The sequence below is a fragment of the Dromaius novaehollandiae genome, chromosome 1, assembly GCF_036370855.1.
Source record: "Dromaius novaehollandiae isolate bDroNov1 chromosome 1, bDroNov1.hap1, whole genome shotgun sequence".
Classification (NCBI taxonomy): Eukaryota; Metazoa; Chordata; class Aves; order Casuariiformes; family Dromaiidae; genus Dromaius; species Dromaius novaehollandiae.
This window is the reverse complement of record NC_088098.1, coordinates 30,627,958-30,648,755: the sequence shown is the minus strand read 5'-3', so window position 1 is coordinate 30,648,755 and position 20,798 is coordinate 30,627,958. Positions and strand designations below refer to the sequence as shown.

General features: G+C 39.9%; 1 protein-coding gene across 6 annotated transcripts in view; it reads right to left on the bottom strand.

Annotated features, from left to right (window-relative positions):
* The window catches only part of ANO6 (anoctamin 6), an 80,177-nt gene that overhangs the window by 29,039 nt on the left and 30,340 nt on the right, over positions 1 to 20,798 (bottom strand). For all 6 annotated transcript variants that reach the window (XM_064508127.1, XM_064508137.1, XM_064508147.1 and 3 more), the window contains 2 exons: positions 11,012 to 11,140; positions 1,552 to 1,617 (listed from right to left, as the gene is read on the bottom strand). In XM_064508127.1, coding sequence (XP_064364197.1) covers positions 1,552 to 1,617; positions 11,012 to 11,140 — 195 coding nt within the window. The remainder of the gene's footprint in view (positions 1 to 1,551; positions 1,618 to 11,011; positions 11,141 to 20,798) is intronic.

Below are 20,798 nucleotides of genomic sequence, written 5' to 3'. Positions count from 1 at the left end.
TCTGTCCATCTTAGTGAGTATATCATTAGCTTCTGTAAAGGCACTGACACAAGGTGAAAATATTCAAGAGAGAACAGCATGAAAAAAAAAAAGACTGCTGAATGTTCCTTTAATGCTAACATCTCTGCAAACTACTTTACAAAGCAATTTAAATTTAACAAAGCTTACCCTTTATGGATTAATTAGGAGTGTTTGTACACCTAGGCTGGCTGGCCAAGCTGTGGCTTTGGAGCTAGCTCTAAGTGACTCTCCCCAGCAGTTCAAGTATAACTCCAGGGTTATGTTACTTGATTGAGAAAGGCTATGCTGCAGTGGGTGATTCTCGGTAATCTGAATTTTGCATGGAGAATGGGGAGAGGAAAAGGGGAGCCACCAAAGAGTACTGAGAAAGACCATATCGGGCACATCTGTTCCCAGCTGTATGCCCAACCTAGCAGCAGCATGCAGTGGGAGCCGCTGCTATCTCCGATCTGCAGAGCGCTTGTAGATCTCCTTCTCCCATTGACTCCCTGAATCTGTGAGTCTCAGCCACATGAAATTACATTATGCAGCTCATTGGCTCAGGAATGTCTGTCAGATATCTCTGATCTAAACTGAAGAAATTTCTAGTTTCAAAAGCTTTTCAGTCATAAGCATTGCAGATTTACTGAAAACTGCAAAATATAAGTACAGTAACAGATCCATGTTAGACTTTCAGCTTTGTTACAAATCTGAAGAGCCAGACCGCATCCCTGGATGTGCAACACGAGCTCTCACTGCAGAAATCTAATAAATACTGTGAGGTCATAGATTCTGAGTCCAATCTGGGAGAAAGGGTCAAAATGACTCTCATTCCAGAGTCCATTAAATTACCAAATAATAACAAATATACACTGGAACAGATTGTCTTGTACCTCTCCCAGGAGACCCAGCCCTAAAGCTGCAGTCCTGCAGGAAAGGAAGGAAAAGTGGCTTTATGCCATTTTTGTTCTGTCTGGATTCTGAACTACTGTGGGGGCTGAACAACCCTCAGGGCAAGAGTCCACAGCTCCAGCAGCTGTTATACACTACAATAGTTCTCTTGAACTGCCTACAGGCTACATTGGAGCCCCAACTATACCGAGCCTGATGGTTACAACTACTTCCACTGTGCCAGGCCTTGTGAGGAGCTGGGTCACTTACAGGAACCCCGCAGTGCTCTTTTGGTAGGTGAACTGCACCCTTGACATCCACTGGCTTATTTACATTTCCTATATAGCAAGAAGTAGGGGGAGAATCTGTCCTCAGAATGTAGCCAGTAATATTTTATCTTTCAGGTGCTGAGCAAACATGACCTATCTAATATTCCCATTCCACATGTTTCATTTTGTAGAGGAAGAAAGAGATGCAAAGTTAAAAGGATCTTGCATGAGATCACAGAGACACTTATAGACCGAAAAAAGGTGAGCCCTCCCTCTTACCCTATATCGAGAGGAGAAAAAAGTTACAAAAATTCATACATCCTGTTTCCTTATTCAGATAGGGCCAGCTACTCTCAGACACAGCAATCCACACAAAGAAAACAGTACTCACCGATCTTGTGGCTTCAAGTTGCAAGCCATTGTTTATCAGATTGGATTCATAAACTTGTCTCTTCCTCTGTTAAAAGGGATTGAAAATTATAAAACACCTTTTCCAACATGCATTTCACACACATGTATGCAGAGAAGAATGGAATTGCTTCTCAAAATTAAGAATCATTAAGTCATTATCTGTAAAACTCACTTGGCAGCTGCTCTAGCAATGGGTACACTCTTAACTACTAATCTAGATCAATTTTTTTGTTTTTGTCCAATAAGCAATAATGTCCTCAAATGCCACTGTGGAGGAGACTTCACCCTCTTGCATTACAATTACAAGATGGGGGGGACTCATAACCAGTTCAGTTTATGGCACATTACAGAGGTAAAAGTGAACCCCAAATTTTGGCTTTGTGACAACAACTATGCTTGAAACTTGTGATCTTCTTCTCCTTTAGCCACTAATTGAACCTCTGAAGGCGGCCTGCCTCTTCCCATTAATCTGCCCTTTAGAAAATACTCTTAATCTCAAGGACTTTCCATGAAAATCAATACCCACTTTCCTCCCAGCAGCTTGTAACTGTATTCTTCTTTCATAGTAATCATATGAGCTTACATAATGATTCAAACTGTAGTATCCCCCTACATTTTAGTCCATGGATGTGCAACCCCAAAGGAAGAAGCTGACAGCTGTAGCACTTGTAGGATCAGTGGTGCTATTCTAGGAGCACTCAGTGTCCCCAGAACAGCGTAACAAGTTTCCCTTGAGAAAGAGGTAATTCATAGATCATTCTAATTTCACTTCACAGTACCAGGCAGCACTAGGGGTTTAGTCAGTTACAAAAAATCTGAAATGTCTTTGTGATTCTGAATTTCCTTCTCTCTTACAACTGCCACACACACAACTCCCCCCCCCCCCCAAAATAAAATCACACACAAAGAGCCCCTCTTCCCCAAAATACCAAGTATAGAACCCTATAACGGATTTGTAAGAAATTTTGAAAACTGATATGGGGTAATCCAACTTAAAAGTTAGTTGCAGTCAAACAGATACTTCCCCAATGAGCTATTTGTTCATCTAAGTAAAGGGTGGCCAGCCTTCTCTGACCTCAAGATTGTATATCAAAATATTAGTATGGGCAAGAGGGGGCACCTCTAGACAGCTGGGGCACAGGGGAGGCTTCTGTGAGTAGTTTGCCAGGAGCAGATAACAGCTCAGTGGGGACTCACTGCTTTATCGTTGAACCCAGCTAGGCTGCATGCAACACTGTTCTCACAGCGACTTGGTGATACTACCTTCTTATCGCCAGATTGTTTTCATGCCACTGGACAATATTTCTAGTTGTTTATATTCTCCTCTGCCTAAGGGATTCTGAGCCGACCACTATAGCAACTTCGTTTTTTGAAAATAAGAGTGTGCCATTGGTTTCTGTAGCCTGGTTCTCTATAGTCAGAAAAACCTCTGTGCTTAAGACCCAGTCCTGTTGTTACTGTGAAGGACCAAACTCAATGTCTTTGGTAAAAATTCAACTAATGATCCTTTAGATAAAGTCTTAGAAACTTTGATATGAACACAAAAACTGGCCTGCAGGATCAGACCCAAGGTCCACCCACTGAGTAGCCTGTCTCTAGGGAGGCAAATATCAGAGACTTCAGCAAAAGGGTCAGATATCTTCCAGAACTGTGTCTCCACATAAGTTTCATCCAGATCTGTAATGTTGATGGCAGCCCCTGAAGTACAAAAAAAAAATCTTCCAAAACTCTAACAACTGTTGGAATTAATAATTATGATACTGAATAATCATATAAACAGCCCATCCCTTTTATACTGTTAGTTCTCAATTGTTCTCAATTACTGCCTCTGTATGTAGTAATGCTCTAAATGGACTAATCTCATATTTTGTTAAAAGATATTTCTTCTATCTATTTTGCATTTCCTGCCTTTTTATTCCAGTCTCTTCCTTGTCCTGACAGTGCTAACTTAGAGTGAATGTGAATGAGTTTCTTCCTTGCAGCAATATATTTCCGTGCATTCGTCAGCATTTCATGGGTAATAGTGCTCTTCATTCACTCTCAAAGCTAAAGCTTCAGAGTCATCTTGGCTCTTGAGTAACCTACATAGTTATTAGAAATAAATAGTTATTTCCTGTGCAATTTTTGCTACATCATAACTCACTCCCCTTACCAGATCATTAATAAATGCACTAAACAACACAGGAGGTTTTTTTCACTCCACTATTACCTCTTTTGCCAAGCTGAAAATTATTAATTTATTCCTACCTTTTTGCATCTTCCGTGCTCATGTGGTTCTTTGAAAGATGAATGATACTGACTCATGATCTAGAGTCCTGCTGTGTTTCAGCAAATAAAAAAGGCACAGGGCCAAATAACTGTTTCATTTTTTCCTAAATAGTGCAAAGATAGATACAGGGTGATTCTCAGTTATGTGTATGTTTAATATATTTTTTTTAATCTTACCATTCAGATTGCTTCAATAATTTATTATGGCAAGGAGCTCACCAAATTAATTTTGCCCTCAAAATCTTAGAGGAATGTTGACAATATAAAGTTTCCAATAATGCATTAATGCAAGTAGTGAGAAACAAAGCCCTTGGGAACCTTTGCTAATTAGGGATTTTTCTATTTTATATAAATGACTGAATTCTGTGTAAGATGATCTATGGAGCAGCTAGACTTTTACCCAGAGGAGTCTATAGTGGTTTCCTGTTGACTGGGGAACACAGCATAAAGTTCTGATAGCTTAATAGGTTGGAATATGGAAACCGTTCAAGTGTATTTCAGTATCTGGCATTTTGCTAGGCTAAGTTGCTGCAAAGCTAAGTTGTAGTGGTAATGTAAACATGGTAAAGTTGCTGATATAAAATTGACATAGATTTTGATGACTGAATGGCTCGCCAATAGAATAAGATATGAGATATACATAATCATATACAGTCTTATGAAAGTGAAAGCATAGTATAGATAAACATGAAATATTAAAGGCATGTAGAAGGGTTAACTCTTGGGAGCTGCTTTTTCACCATAATGCTTTTAATATCTGATCGTTGTCTTGCAAAGCTGAGCAGGCTAACAAGATTGTGAGCCTGGAAATCAGTAACAGACCACTAGCAGGTTTTTCTCTGTGTTTTGTAAATGGTAGGGAGAACTTGCTTTGATTACAGTGATAGAAGAATGTTAACTCATATCTTTGTTTGGTTTCTTTCCAAGCAAAGAGAAAAGTTCCCCACAAAAATTTCAGTGTGGCTTCAGGGGAACAATCCTAACAAGGAGAGGAGTGTTTCAATAGCCCTGCCTGACCTGAAAGTCAACAGATAAATCACGGACAGTCAGAGAAAGAACACTGGACCCAAAGACTCCGCCACCGAAATCAGTTAAAAGGAGTGGAGAGGACCACTATCAGTACTGGTTGCCAGCTCTGAGCTTCTTTGGTGGTATTGGAGGTTCTTCTGGAAGCCCAAGCTGTCAGCATCACGAAACTGGTTGACTGAGAAGCTCTGCTTCTGTTGTTGTGTTTTTAATGTAAGTTTCTTTCCTTTATGTTTGAAGATAATCATAAAAATGTGAAGCAGAATATGGTAGGAAGACTCTGAAACAAAAGAGTAAGTGCAAAGACCTCCAAGTATATATATTTTGAGATACCCTCTGATTTTACACCAGCATAGTGGTTTTTTGAAACCTGATTCATGACCACATAATATTGGCAATACTGCAGTCTAGCCCTACTCTCAATTATGGCTTTTGATCACTGTGTTTGGAAAGACCCATTTTGGGCTCCATGAATGCATGCCCTAAATTTAGATAATCCTGTCCTTCCATCAGTCTTTCCATCCTTCCTTCCTTCTACCTGCTAGGCAAACACGGAGCAGGGTTTGGGGTTACCTCAGAAGCAGAGATTTTATTTTGGTGTGTTCCTGCTTCAAAACTAATCCATCCTGCAGAGCTCAGAGTAGGTGTGATTGCCCTCCTCCCAGTTTCAAAGGTCTCATTCGTCTTTGTTATCAAACTTCCTGGGTAGGTCAGCTGGATACACCGCTAGCATACAGAGCCTGTCATCCTCTATTGTGTCAAATTACAGCACAAAATGGCACTGAGGTATCGTTCTTTTTGTAAACCCAAATACTGTTCTTTCTCTGCAGGTGTGACACATTCTAAACAAAGGGAGAAGTACAGCTAGTTTGTTAAGAGCTGTTGAAGCTTTTTGTTTGTTGGCTATCTAAACTAAACAAGTCTAGTAGCAGGAACTGCTCATTGTTTGCTTGTGAAGGCAAGCAAACAATGGCCTTGCCAAAGTTCTCTGTAAAATTGTGCTTTAAAAAATTAATGAGTATGTAAAATTTTCTGGGAACTCTAGTTTTTTAATTTTTAAAACTGTAAATTTCTGCAAAGCACATTACTTAACGGCTAGATATGAAGGTTCTGCTCAAACTCTTACTTAAATTATTGACAGTCTTTTAGTTTATTTCTGTTATGGGGAAGCAGACGGACTAGAATGACATTCTGCATTGATTTGTTTTGAATTTATCTTTCTGGTGTCGACCCTTTAGCTTTCAAGAACAAGGTGCTTGAGAATTCCAGCAGATAAAACTGACATTTTGGAGCATTTTATGAAAGACTGGTGCTATTTAATTTCTATCCTGATAGTAACCGATCCTGACAAATGGGGTACATAAGTTATGCGGTTTAAAAGCATGCTTTGGCCAGGAACCTGAATTTCAGACAACAGCTGCACCCATGTTCTGGAATTTGTTTGCAAGGTACTGCACATTACACTCTCTGGAATCTGCTCCTGACACAGTTTGGTTTTTGTTAGTGCTTGCAAAACTGATTGTATAACAACTTTAAAAGTTTTGAAGTTCAAACTGAGCTGTGTACATGAGCCTTATCTGCTAAATTTTGAGTTTGTAAATTATGTTAGACACTCTCATGAGGGTGTGATTTCAGTTCTTTGGCTTTGGCTCCTTTAAAGCAGATTTCCAAAGCACATGAAAATGAGGGTAGCACAACAGCAATGAAAATCTCCAAGTGCTTCGGAAACCCAAGCACATGAAAATGAGGGTAGCACAACAGCAATGGAAATCTCCAAGTGCTTCGGAAACCCAAGCACATGAAAATGAGGGTAGCACAACAGCAATGGAAATCTCCAAGTGCTTCGGAAACCCAGATTTTTGTTCCTTCTTTCTGAATCAACCACATATTTTTAGGTATTTTATTTCGTTCTTTCCTCTGAGCCACTTGCTCAAGAATGCTACTAATTAATACAAGCTAACATTGGGCCATTTTCTCAGTTACACTCATGCAATTGAATAAGGACAGAAAGCCATTCAAATTAAATATAACAATGGTCCTAGGACCGGATAGTTCTCTTGCTGCAGGAGAATATATGGATCTGTGCTCCATTTTTCTGAATCCAATAAATTGGATACCTAGCCTGAGGTCTGATTTTCAAATCATTCCCAATAATTCGGGGCTCCTCCACTCTCATTATATCATACAAAAAGACTGCCAAGTGCAGCAGCCAAAACTTTTCACTTCTGATGCCACCAACAATTTAAATACTGCCTTAACCTACATGTCATGCAATCAAGTGGGGTGTAGCGCATGTCGGACAGAATTGTTCCAGTGACTACATTTCAGGGTCCCTACGTTTCACAGAGCTGTGAAATTGCTCCTGGCCAATCCTGAAATCAATGGAGACTTTGCTGTTGACCTCAGTGAGGTGAGGATTTCACCCTAAGAGAACAGATTTCACTGGAACTGTTACCCTTTAATAAGCTGGAATTCGAAAGTTCTGTGAACAATACACCTCTGGATAATAGCTCTATAAAACCGTCATGGGAGTCAAAGAAAGAGTAGTATGAGCAAGGAATGTTTTCAGTCTTCACCTTGAATTCACAAGATACTGCTTATGAAATTTGGCATTTTCAGCTCATCATTGATGAGAGACAGACAATGAACTGTTCAGTACTTAAAGTTGATTGTAAATGACAATATTCCTCAAGTTGGTACCCTGTATTTCATCACAAGAGCAAAGTCCATTCGCACCGGAAGAAAATATAATCAAATAAACAATAACGTCAGTAAATACAAAGTATCAACAAGATATTATGCCAGTACTAGTAAATTCTTTATGAATCTTGGGCGGCATCATCTCCATACCTTTCTGAGAATTTTGATAGGCCAAAATGTTAATTCTATCACTATACCTTCTATTAGTATTCTATATATACAGTATACCTTCTATTAGTATTTTCCCAGGCTGAAAAACTGCACCATAAATGTGATCTTCCGTTCCACCTCAGACATACAGTATATGTGTTTTGTTTCTTCTCTTCAAATATTCTATTCACATTTATTTTTTGGTTCTTCTCAATCTCTCTCCTTTCACTTCTAATATGAATGTTAGGCAGATCCCAAGGCAAAATCCTGCATCTTGCTTTGAAGGAAGTTCAGGAAGAAACATGTGAGCAATGCTGTCAATGTCTGTGCAGTATTTACTTAGGGTATAAAGATCTGCAGCACACACAGCTTGTTTTAGCTGCAACCACTGTTGATCTCAGTGAGACCAACCCTCTCTGTCTTCAAGGTGACTAAAGTGCTTGTGTGCTTAGAGCTGACCTGCACCTATCCCATCCTAGAGAGGTAGAAAACCTGTATATACTCAAGTCTTTAGAGGGTTGCTCCTTGAGTAACAGATAAAGGAAATGCATTTCTAAATTGATGACACCTGTATGTGAAGTATTAGGAGGAAAAAGTCAGTAATTCTGAACTGTAGCACAAAAGTCTGGTTATGACGAGGTGACTTATTTCAGCTCATGTCACAGCACAAAATACTCATTTAATAAAATCCTTTCTTCACTGCTCTCTTCCCCTTCCTTCATCTTTCAGTGTCCTCTAATACCTTCCCCTCCGTTTGCATAATATTTTGTCTGTTTCATGAACAGCTTTGGATTTCTTCATTAGTTCTCCAGCTCAGTGTCATCATACTTCCATTGTTCTTGTCCTTGAAGATCCTCCATAACTCTGCAGCTTCTTCATCCTAGTTTCTATGTTTTCTACTGCTTTTCCAGCATTGTAAGTCAAAATTCTTGCCCATACCTCCCACAGGACTCCTATGGCTTCAGATTCTCCTTGTTCATGGAAAGCCTGGCTCTGAAAACTGCTATTAGTCTCTGCAATCAGCTTTCTTCTGACACGTCTCTGTCACCCCTTAGGATCTCAAAGACTGGTAATGGCAGAGTTGCTAGGCAATTGAAAACAGTCTTTGGTTTTACAGAAAGATAAATAGAAACACACAGCCAAAAAAACCTTCATACTGAAAGACCTGATCATAAAAAGACTAACCTCCACCTTGGATACATGTCGGCTGCACCTCAGGCTCATAGGATCATAAAGTAATTCAGGCTGGAAGGGACCTCAGGAGGTGTCTAGTCCAAGCACCTGCTCAAAGCAAGGTCAGACCAAGTTGCTCAGGGCTTCAAGATCCAGTCAGGGCTTGAAAACCTCCAATGATGGAGACTGCACAACATCTCTAGGCAACCTGTTCCAATGCCTGACTGTCCTTATGGGGAAAAAGTTTCTCCTTATATTCAGTCTGAACCTCTTGTTTCAGTTTATGCCTGTTGTCTTTTGACCTCCTGCCACACACCTGGGTTCATCTTCCTGATAACCTCCTTGTTATCTGGGGGGCTGCTGTTAGGCACACCCGAATCCTTCTCTTCTCCAGGCTGAACAAAGCCGGCTTCCTCAGCTCTCCTCACAGGGCAAGCGCTCCAGCACCCCAACGATTATGGTGGCCCTCTGCTGAACTTGCTCTGGCTTATCTACAACTTTCTTGCTCTGGGGGGCCTAAAACTGGGCACAGTATTCTAGATGTTGTCTAATGAGTGCTGAGTAAAAGGGAAGAATCGCTTCCCTCGATCTACTGGCTGTGCCTCTGACCTGCAGCCCAGAATGCTGTGGGCCTTCTTTACTGCCAGCGCACGCTGCAGGGCCGACCAGGACCCCCTCAGGGCCCTTTCTGCAGAGCTGCTTCTCAGCCAGTCAGTCTTCACCTTCATACTGTTATATATGTTAGTCTATATGCTAGTCTAATACACCTCATGCTTATGTTTGTTACATGTAGGTACAGTACTTCCTCTTCTTCAGTACCCCAATAGACTCAATTTGGCTGAGAAACTTTGCAGGACTGAGGCCTTGGAAAGTAACCTCCTCTTTTGAAAGCACATAGAGTACACACAATCATCTGCTGGTCTAATCATTCATGGTTTAGTTCTGGCTAATGTCCTAACATTAATGGTGCACTAAAAATACTAATGCATTGCTTGCATTTAATTTCCATCACTATTTGGAAAAGACACTCATTGTATTTTTAAATACATCTGGGCAATAGCCAAATATTACAAACATAAATGTAAAATGGTAATTGAAAAAAACAATTGTTTCCAAAGGGGCAGCTTTTTGTTTCTAATTACCTCTCGATTCATTTTTATTGCTGATCCTGTGGTCATGTGTAATGTAACATCCACCCACTGCAGGACTCTCTTAAACCCTACTAATGATGTTCCTTATGGCTGCCCTGATAATGCCAATGACAACACTGTGTAATGAGTATCAACCAACTTTGGCCTTTTTACTCCTACTCTTCCTTTCCTAATGGCAAATCATTATTTGTATATGAGTCGCTTTCAGTGATATCTCCATCCTTGCCTGTCTCCACCAGAGGCTGCTGGAACATGAGAACTGCTGAATCACAGGAAGGAAGTGGGTGGGAGAGCACAGATTTCAAGGGGACTACAATCCAGCCGGTATCTCTCAGGCAGCTGATGATTAAAATAGCTCAGTGATACGGCAGAGCTTGTTCTCCTGGCACTAGTCGCCATTATGGATGAACCCACTGTGAGACCTACTGAAATAATTCAAAAATAATCTCTGATTGTTGTTGTTCATAGTGTTTAAGAAGCACCAAGTAGTCACTGGATGGAGTCAGAAAATTTTTGCAAGGTTGCTAGGGAGGGCCAAGCTGTTGAACTGGCAAGGGAAAAAGTAGTACTTGGAGAAGTTCTGGTGGCAGAGCAACATAGAGTTGTATCTCCCATGAAGGACTTAGGCACATTAGCGGGCAGAATGTCAGTAGCTATATCTAGAACAGTGACCTGGAGCACCCCACCTAGTTGCCTCCTTTTATAAGCTCCCCTGAATACCCTTATTTCTGAAGTCCAGTAGGGGCCTAATTCAATTACTGTATTTATAAAAAATTGCCCTAGTCTGAAGATACTGGTGCTTAATTCTTACTGGGATCTTGAAACCAGCATTTTTTGGCATACATTTCCTGAAGAGTTCCCTCCTGCAAGTATGCTCTAAGGACACCTAATGCACACTGACAGACAGCGCTCATTCTGCCCATTGCTCTAACACAAAACAAATGATTCAGCTTTGTATTAACAACAACTTACCTTTTGCTTTTTACGATCACTCCTCTTGTGAGTCATTTTCTTGCTTTCATCTTCATACACCAAAACAAAGTCAATTCTTCGCTGCCCATCGCTGAAGAACAAGGAGTCAGGCTTTTCATCAAAATCAGCCTGGAAGGCAGGTAGAATAAGTTAATATGAAGAACTTTACTAGCTAGTTACCTACTTGCCTCCTGCAACGCAGTATTTCAGCAACAGAGTAATTCAACACCTATGGACACATATAACAAGAAGTCCAATATGACAACAAAATTAGCACTGAACTTGTGTTCTATGACTGGAAAAAAACATATTCAGAGAAGCTTGGCAGGTCTCTGCATGACATAAGGACAACAGAACTTTGACCTGATTTTATTTTTTAAAAATGGCATATTAGCTTTTAGCAATGGGAGAAGCATTAGGATATAGTACCATTACTGAATAAGACATCTGTCAAGTAATTTGCATGCAGTTATGGATACAGTGTTAGATGTTCTGTCTACAAGATATTTTATTTTCTGATGGGAGCTTCAGAATTTGTGCCTTCCGATCTGTCCCATTACCTGCCAGAAGTTTAAGCATCTCAACAATCAAAAAAGGAAAAAAAAAAAAGCAGTAGTTTTATGCACACGAATTTCCAAAAACACCAGTGCCCAGAGAATTAAGAACATGGCCAGGGTGTAGATGAACTCTCAAGATGGAACACATCCTATGTGAATTTATTTATCTTTTTATTAGGAAAATCTCAGCAACCAAAGAACATTGTTATATGCCATGCATCCATCACGGTATAATAGATGCCAAAATCAAAAAGATTAATAAATCCATAAGCCATTATCTAGTCCCTGGAGGAAAGCAAGATAGATTGTCATATCCACTAATAACCTCTTAATGTGTTATTTCATGTGTGTGACAATATAGACATATTGATGATGGGGGAATCTGAATGCTCGAGTAATGATTTTGCAGTTTCTTGGAATACTCTGTGGGCACCATCACATGTAATGACTCCTCCTTTTAGTTAATATCTAAATTGTAATGTTATCTGGATTGTCATGTTATGTAATGACACTAGTGCCAAACCCTAAGGCACGGGCCAGATCCATGCATGTTGTTAATGAGGGTACTGCCACTGAAGTTAGTGGATAACAAATAACTGAAAGAGCACTCAGTGTTGCATTAGAGAAGATAAGCTCACAAAAGACAGCAAGACTGGCGCACAGAAATGTCTGGCGCCTTGACTTCCAGATGGCTAGACAGGCAAAATGGCCTAAGATGGACTCAGGCCAAAATAACCCAGAGTAATCTCCAGGATTTGTGCCTTTGTGTTCATGGAAAAGGTCTCCAAGTTTCATAGCTCTGAAATTTCCCTGTCAGTGTAGACCCAACTTCATAAGTGCTACGAGGACTTCTAAACAGATTGAGTGCAGTTTTGGGAATCTGGGATGTCTGGTTCACAGGAAGGTGCATGGAAATATGGTTACGATCAGATACTCCCTAACTGCAGACTGAAATGGTTATTCTTCAACAGCTGTGATAAAAATGACAAGAATGTCAACTTTCAGTCAGGAGCACCCCGGTCTCAGGGAGCATACAGCATTTTAGGAATAACCTGCGTCTGTTTCCAAAACAAATTTTCCATAGGAGTTTTATTCCAAACCCCAGCCTGTAACCTAATTTATTATTGTCTGTTGACTGAGTCAAAACTGTTGACCAGGATGTACCTCCCCCTAATTTTGAGGAAAAATCCATATTTTAAATTAACTCATGGGAGCTTAAACTCATTATTTTTTACTTTGCATGTGCAAGGGCTATGACCAGCTGGAAAAGTGTTCTGCCAACTTAGTTGCTTGAAACAGTCTGAACAGATTCTTGGTTTGACTGGTTTTCTTTGGAATCTCACTGTCTGACGATGCTTCAGCTTGTACCTCTGCTGAGACATTTGTGACAAACCTGACAGCAAATTGCTGCTGATATATATTTACACACATATTATATATAAACATATATATAAATAAATATAAATATATACTGACATATGCCTGATATACAGATATATCATAAAGTAGTTTCAGAACCTGGTCTAGGATTCAGAAACTGTACCTAAGCAGAGTCACCAAATCAACATATGAATGCACACTATAAAGTTTTAGGAAAAATGCTTTAAACTTTCAGATGTCATCACCAGAGCACAACAATGGCACTGAGTAGTTCTGTCACCCAAAGGCAACCACAGATGTGAATTCCTAAATTTGTAAGAACTAGAGCTGGAAGAGTCCCATCAGGTCATCAGACTTGACCCTGACAAGATTTCTTCCCATTGAGGACTAGCCACAGTTTAAGATGCAGCCCTGCTACTACCATTTACAGTCTCATTTCAAACACAGTTAAGACAATTTCATGTTGACTAGCTTCCATGTGGGAGGAAAGTGTCAAACTGCTAGGTCTGGCTTTGTTTGGAAATAGTTTTTGCTTTCCCACCGAAGCAAATCTGCCAGTACTTTGAAACTTTCTTTACATTTACTGGAATTCATAAAAAGATTACTCATGCTCAGCGTAGAGTGCACAGCTCTGTCAGAATGAATTTCCATCTTGAAAATTCCACTAGTATTTCCATTTAAAAAGCCTCAAGAAATGATAAACTGATTAACTCAGTCACCAGTATTTACAGATAATGCAGACTAACAGGATAATTAAGACACTTAGCTCCCATGTGGACACCTGTATATGTCTTTGCCTGTGAGCTGAGTCCCACTCTTGTTTATCCGAGTGTGAGCATTACCTCCCATGCTTAGGAAGCACAGTCAGGGAAAGTGGGACTTCCAGAAAGCCCTGTTAAGCACAAAGCCACTACTTTGTGCCTTGGCTGCAGCACAGAGCTGAAGCCTCTCCCTAGCTCCAGGGCTGCATTCAGGGCTGGTCAGTGGGTGAATCAGCTATGTTTATAAGACGGATACTTGTGCTTCAGGAAAACTTGTGGCACTGCATCAGGAATACACTAAGTCTGTGGTGGAATGTGATATGAACCAGGTCGATGACAGAAGTCTGATATGAACTGGTAAAAAAACTCACCATTTTCCTCCTCTCGCTTTTGTTTCGCAGGCACAAAGGCACTGTGCCGTAATGACAGAGTAGAGAGAGATTTAATGCTGAGGCCTCACCACCACCAACCAGCAGTAGCCACTGTCTGGGGACTGCCTGGGAGGTGCTGGAGCAGCAGCAAAAGAGAGGGAGGAGAGAGCTGAAGCCAGCCATGTCCTTCCCAGACACAGAGCACAACCCCCACAGCCACTGCTCTTCTCTGGGACCCCAGCAATCTCCGTTCCTGGCTAAAATTGCTCTGTGTTGCAATTTTGGAAACCCAGAGACCAAACCTTGTGATCATGAATAACGAGAAGTGTTACCACTGCATAAACCAGACGAGAGTCTGAAGAGAGATAGTCTAGTTGTGAAACTCAAGCACTTAAAAGCATGAAAGTTGTAATAGCTTCATGGATTTTTCCTTATAGTTTTTAGCTATTTTGTCTACGGGACCTATGCACAGGATAGAAAGGAAATAAATGACAGTCAGACAAGAAACCTAAGATTAAGCTTTTCCCAATCTGCAATTGTATGACTTCACTATCTAAATAATTTTCCTTTAAATATAGTCTCCTTTAAGCTTATAAAAACAGTGTGTAACTTTGTGATAACTGGCATTAATGGATGGCCAATAACACTGCAAGTAGGCAGAGACTGCCCATTAAGCAGCATTCTGATTCATGAATTTATTTATGTGTGTGTGTTTATACACAAGTACATGCATATTACCATATTCATACACCTTTATATATCTGTGAAACTATGCATGTTTATAATAAGTATAGCTGAAAGATTACTCAGTTACTGAACTGTATGACTCCAGCTATGCAGAAGCTCACATTTATGAAGCCAATTTCTTAAATGCAATCTCTATTGTTTTTAATTACTATGGCAATGTCCAACTGACCTGTCAGTAGACACTTTACACATCAATAAAACAATACAGAATTGACTCATTAACTGTGAATACTTAAGACATCAAGATCAAAACCCACAAAAATCAATTGTAATGTAACATTAAATGTTGCTCAATTAAAATGTGAGAAGTAAAATGTAAAGGGAATGAAATAGTTAAGGTTCCAACAGCTACATTAACTTAGATGTGTGGTGTATCTTAAAATCCCTACTGGATAGTTTGTAATGAAAAATCATATATTATTCAACATAATTAGCAGGGGAGAACAGGACTGGAAACAAAAAAAAAGCTGTGCATTGGAGTTAATTCCTTTGAGACAATGTTTTTTTAAGTATGTAATACTATTTGACAATATTACAAACATTATTATCATAGAAATGTACACACACACACACACACACAATTTTATAGGGCTGAAATTCCAACATGTAATTTTGCTTAAATATCAGTGGCACATTATAACCCAAAATAATGAACAAGCCCATACCTCTTTGTTTTGGAAGAAAACAAACATGGGCTTTACTTACTGCACTTTCTAATTTTCTGAGCCTCAGCATAATCACATTTTAAGTACTGATGCAGACAACTGGTTGTGCATTCTACTGTTATAATAATACCCTAATGGATAGCAGGTTAATATTGATTAACATCATTAATGAATACAAAAAATACATTGGCTGTAGAATGGTAATTGTATTTAGTACATACTCTGTAGTGCTGCTGAACCTTCAAGTGCTGTAAAATCAACTGCTTGCCTACCACTGTAAGGTAGGGAACTATTAGCTGCATTATTAACAGAAGGAATCTGAAGGAATGGAGGGTCAGACTGTACATAAAATTTTCTGAAATTTTACACTTAGGATATATCTGTATGAGCTAGCCTGGAAGTAGCACAGCCATGTTAGCATGGGTGTATCTCTGTGTTTTAGTTCAAACCAGGGCACATTTTTGAGCTGAATCTTCCTAGCGTCTCCAATGTTTGTGCTTTGGTTTGCACTGCAGAATGGTATCAGAGTCCATGAGCTGCATTCCTGTTGGATGAAACTACACCGGAAGATGCTCTCCAGGAGTGCACCCTGTGCAGTCCGGCCTCAAATGGACACTCACTCCAAGGAACGAGACAGGAGGTAGTCTGCAGTAACAAAAAGCCCAGGAACGTATATAATGCAGACATCAGGTTCTCAGCACCAAATGTATTGTTTTACAGACTCACTTTGGTCCTCACAACTGGCTAATGTAGACATAGTGGGACTCTGCCAGATCTGAGAAGCAAGGCTGGGAAGTATTGCACTGATGTAGTTATACTGCTTCTGATACTTGAGCCCACTGAAGGTCCCTGTACAGCCCTGAACAGCTCTCTGCCATGCACACAAACCCCTGCTCAACTACCTTCTCTTCATCCTACCTGACTCTGGCCCACAGTGGCCAACTTGACCACTCTGGTAATGAACAAGGAGCTTCCTGCGTTCTTTCCTAAACTGGCACAAGCAGTGATCAGCAAATAGCATTTGCTCCCCCAACACCCTAGACAGAATGGCAATTTGATTAGGGATGAGTGGAAAATGAGGATGAGCTTATCCCTCTAAACAGTGGTGTACAGGCTGAGGTAACCGGTTCAGCAGTGTTGCCAAATAAGTGAGAAAAAAACAGTAGTAGTGCTGACCCTCAGCCCCATGACCTCAGAGCTTCTCAGGAAGGAGACTACTGTGTAGGTATATCCCGTATCCTTCTTTTGCAGGCATATCCTGTAAGGAGGTATCTCAGTATCTAAGGGGAGTAGCTGTGTCTCACTCCTGAGACAGTTCCTGTAGTCATGGCTACCTGTAATCTCTGCAGCAGAAACTGAAAGGAGACCACTCCAACCAAAAACTCCCTTCAGCAACATCAACGCACTATTCCAGGGGAGAAAAACTGGTTGTAACTGTTTGTAACTTGTGTTACAAAGAAACCTGTCTTCCCTTATCCAGGTTTCTCAGGGCATTATAATGCTAAAATACAGTGGGGACAATAGTAGAAAGGGCAGCATATGGACAAGAATGAAGAAAAACGTATGCAAAGGAATTGCAGTTCTTTATTGTTTACTATACCCTGAACAAGCACAGTATTGTAAGATGACTTTTCTAAATAACGAGAGCTTCTGCAGGAACGAGTTATCTACCTGGAAGGACAGAAGTGCTTTATTTTGTCCATATGAGCTTTTGGTGTGATTGTCAATAGTGCCAAATGTAGTCATTACTGGAGGGATAAACTACTTGTCTGCAGCCTCATACAGTTTTCAGGCAGCTCAGAACAGCCTCCTGCAGCATGCCAGACACCAAATCAGGACTGGGAAACAAGAGAGCGGAGAACTACTGGTGTAGCATTCCCTCTGCTGACAGGCACCTGCAAAAAAGCCTCACGTCAGCACTGAGCCAGTCTTGGGGAGGACTCCCATTTCCCACAGGCTGCACTTCACTTCTGGGCATCAGCAGATGAATAATTTCAGAGCAGATTTTTAAGAGCATAATTATTTCTCGCTACAGGTCTTCTCTTCAAATCCAGTAATTTAAAAGTTAATAAATGATATTACAAGGATATCATGAAATACAATTATTTGCAAAGTACTTTGAGATCATCTGGTGAAAACACTACCAAAATGTACAGTTTTTATTATTATCACAGCTATATAAAAAGATCCTTTATTACTTTAGATTCAGAGTGACCAATATGTGCAACAAATTTTCTGACATTAAGACCAACAAAGCATTTACTTCTGGAAGATGTAAGCTTATCTGCATACCACGAGAAGCTAATGTTGGCGTGTTTAAAGGGCAATAAAACTGTTACGCATTTAACATTTCCCCCGTGACTCATATTTGCTAATAACAACACAGGACTGTTTTAGTTCTGTTTTTAGCAACAATGAGATTATTATCAAACGTGAATCAAAAGAAATTTTTTTCAGTACCTCAGCATGCAAAGAGAGAAATACCTGCTATCTAGGAAATGGAAATAAATCGAGACTAAAAGTTTTTACAAAGTAGAAAAATACGGGGCACCATTACAGTCATATATTTCTGTCAGCACAAAACAGTTGGTAACTGGCCAGACATTGGGATGCCTTGTCCCCTGTGCTAACTTTAGATTAGACACCCACTTGACTTCCTGTTTTAGTTTGCGTGTAACTGCTGGTTGCACAAGGAATTCCAGTTACTCTTGATTAGAGAGAGACCAAGCATACTTTTAAATAAAGGTGAGGACAGCACTCCACTGAATATCTGCTTTTCAGCACCTCTCATCCTTTTTTTGAATGCAGAAGCTGGGAAACTCACCCTTTCTGAATTTTCTGAAGCCTTCTCAGCACAAAAATTGTATTTGAGAGGCAGCACTAATACACAAGCTAGAGTTATTGGCAAAGATCTCCCCTGCAGATGTTGAATCTCGAAACACTGCTCCATTCAAATCCAAACTACCCACCTATAAAGCAGCTAGAATTGAAAAATGCTTACTTGAGAGCTAGAAAAGGCTCGAGTTAAGACTGTATATGCAATTTTGTCTTCCTTATACAGTTTATGATGTAAGATCTAATTGCACAACCATATGCCATATTTCTACGTTCCTTGTAATAGGCATTACTCCTTATTATCTTCTTCATTCAATATCTTTTCCTGTTACACTTGATCTAAATAGCCCAACCCCCTAAAATACTGATTTCCTTCTATGGACTTCTCCTCATAGAATCTGAGTATTCTACAAATGTTAATAAATTTAACTTTACAAAGCCCCGGGGAGAAAGTAACTGTACAATGTCAATTTTACCAGTGGTCACATGAGGCATCTATAGATAAATGCCAAGTACTGTTGAGTGTCTCCCAAATTTGGCGTTCTAGCTTGAGACACCTGGAGACTTTTTTTTCTTCCAGAGTGCTTAGCAATTCTATCTCTTCAAAGAGCATTACACTCACTTTTAGGTCTATTTGTGACTATGTTGTGCTAATGCAAGCAAGGCCACAGATGCTCCCCTTTGACACTCAGGAAATAAATCCTGGGCATAAGTGACTTAACAAGCCTCTCAGAAATCTTGCAGCAGCAGCGTGGATAAAATCCAATTATCTAGGACAGCATTCAGTTTTGCCAGTTGTAAGACCATTTGTTCTTTTCCTATAATTTCCTCTCACATTTACACCTTGCAGAAGTACTACATGCAACATCCTTCCTCACAGAATTTGGATTTTTGTGCAGATTAACGTCCAACTCGTGCTGAATGAGGCAGGGATCTTGTGGCAAACATAGCATGTAATCCTGTAATTGGAAACAGTATCACAATAAGGACGGGGCAATTTTTATTAGTCAATAGTTTATTCACAGTTTTGGCTACTCCAAGACAACTTGCAAAATCAAATCAAATTCACAGAATACTTTCAGCTGGAAAGCATAATCTAAGTTTAGATAATAGGCACATTACTTCCCTACCCAGTTTCAATTTCTAGCTATACCTGAATGGATTACCTCTCATGTTATCCATTTCACAGACAGACTTGGTAGAACTCCATTTTATTCAATCTTTCTGGCCCCTCAGACCCACTGAAACTGTCCATCAATGGACATGGACAGAAAGGAGGACTTGACATGGAAGGAGCGGTACAGAAAAGATGCTGCTAAAACTGAGCAGAAATTACAACTGCTGGTAAACACTAGTAACCAAAAATAAAAATTGATTTTGAAGGTTAATTTTCAGTAGAAATAAAAATAATTCTACAAGACTGGTCACAGAAGAATGCTCTAACCACAAGGTATATGACATTCTAGCTGTTTTGATACTATTTCACTTCACATAAATACATTAAAAAAATTTTCACTGAACCACAAAGAGAGTCTAAGGTTTTTATAACATCCTAGTCATGGCACTCAACTGGGAAATAGAAGGTCTTGCTTCCAGTTCATGCTCCAAAAATGTTTAAATATTTTTCCAGAAACTTAAGCAGCATCAAATAGAGAACACCATGTCAAAACATTGTAAGGTAAGGTCAGGCAAGGCTGGGGCATTCAGCTCCCAGAATAAAATTCTCTTCCTGGTAGCTGGGATATTTGTTTCCTACAACAGAGGAAGGAACTAAACCTACATGAAAAGTACTAACTATGAAAAATACTTTGCCAGCTAAGCTACTAGAGCAGCCCCCATAAGGCCCTAGTACAGCTTGGTGTAGTTAAAATGTAATCTACCCCTTCATTCCCACTGCTTTTGAAACAACATGTTTTCCCTACCACTACAGAAATTCTTTGCTTTTTTCTTTTACGATTCTGTTTCTAATTTCAGTCTAATATGAATTAAAATAGCTTTCAGTTTGGTGACCAAGCCAAGAAATAAATTACTTGCACAGCTCCAGTCATAGTATCTATATACAAGACAGGGCAGGCTTAATTCAGACCATTGAGTTTGAATGCTTGATTTGCATCTTTTAATTTTTTAGCTCTTTTCTTGTATGATATATGAAGAAAACAATAAATTTCCATATACGCAGAGAAATCCACAGGACCTGGGCCTCCACACTCACAACACAGACCTCCCTTATGCAAGCTAAAGGGTAAGTGGTATCTAGTATGTAGTAGACAGAGATGACAGAAACACACAGGCAAACCCACTTAGTGCGTTTCAGCTATTTGTTAACAGGTGATAGTTTAAATTTCAATATTTTGGACAAGGCTGACTAGTAACCTGCTCCAGTTCTCATTTCTTGTGGCAACATCACACCAATTTCTTGAATAGATTCCTGTGTTTGAAAACCATCAAGAAGCTCTTGGGTGCTCAAAATT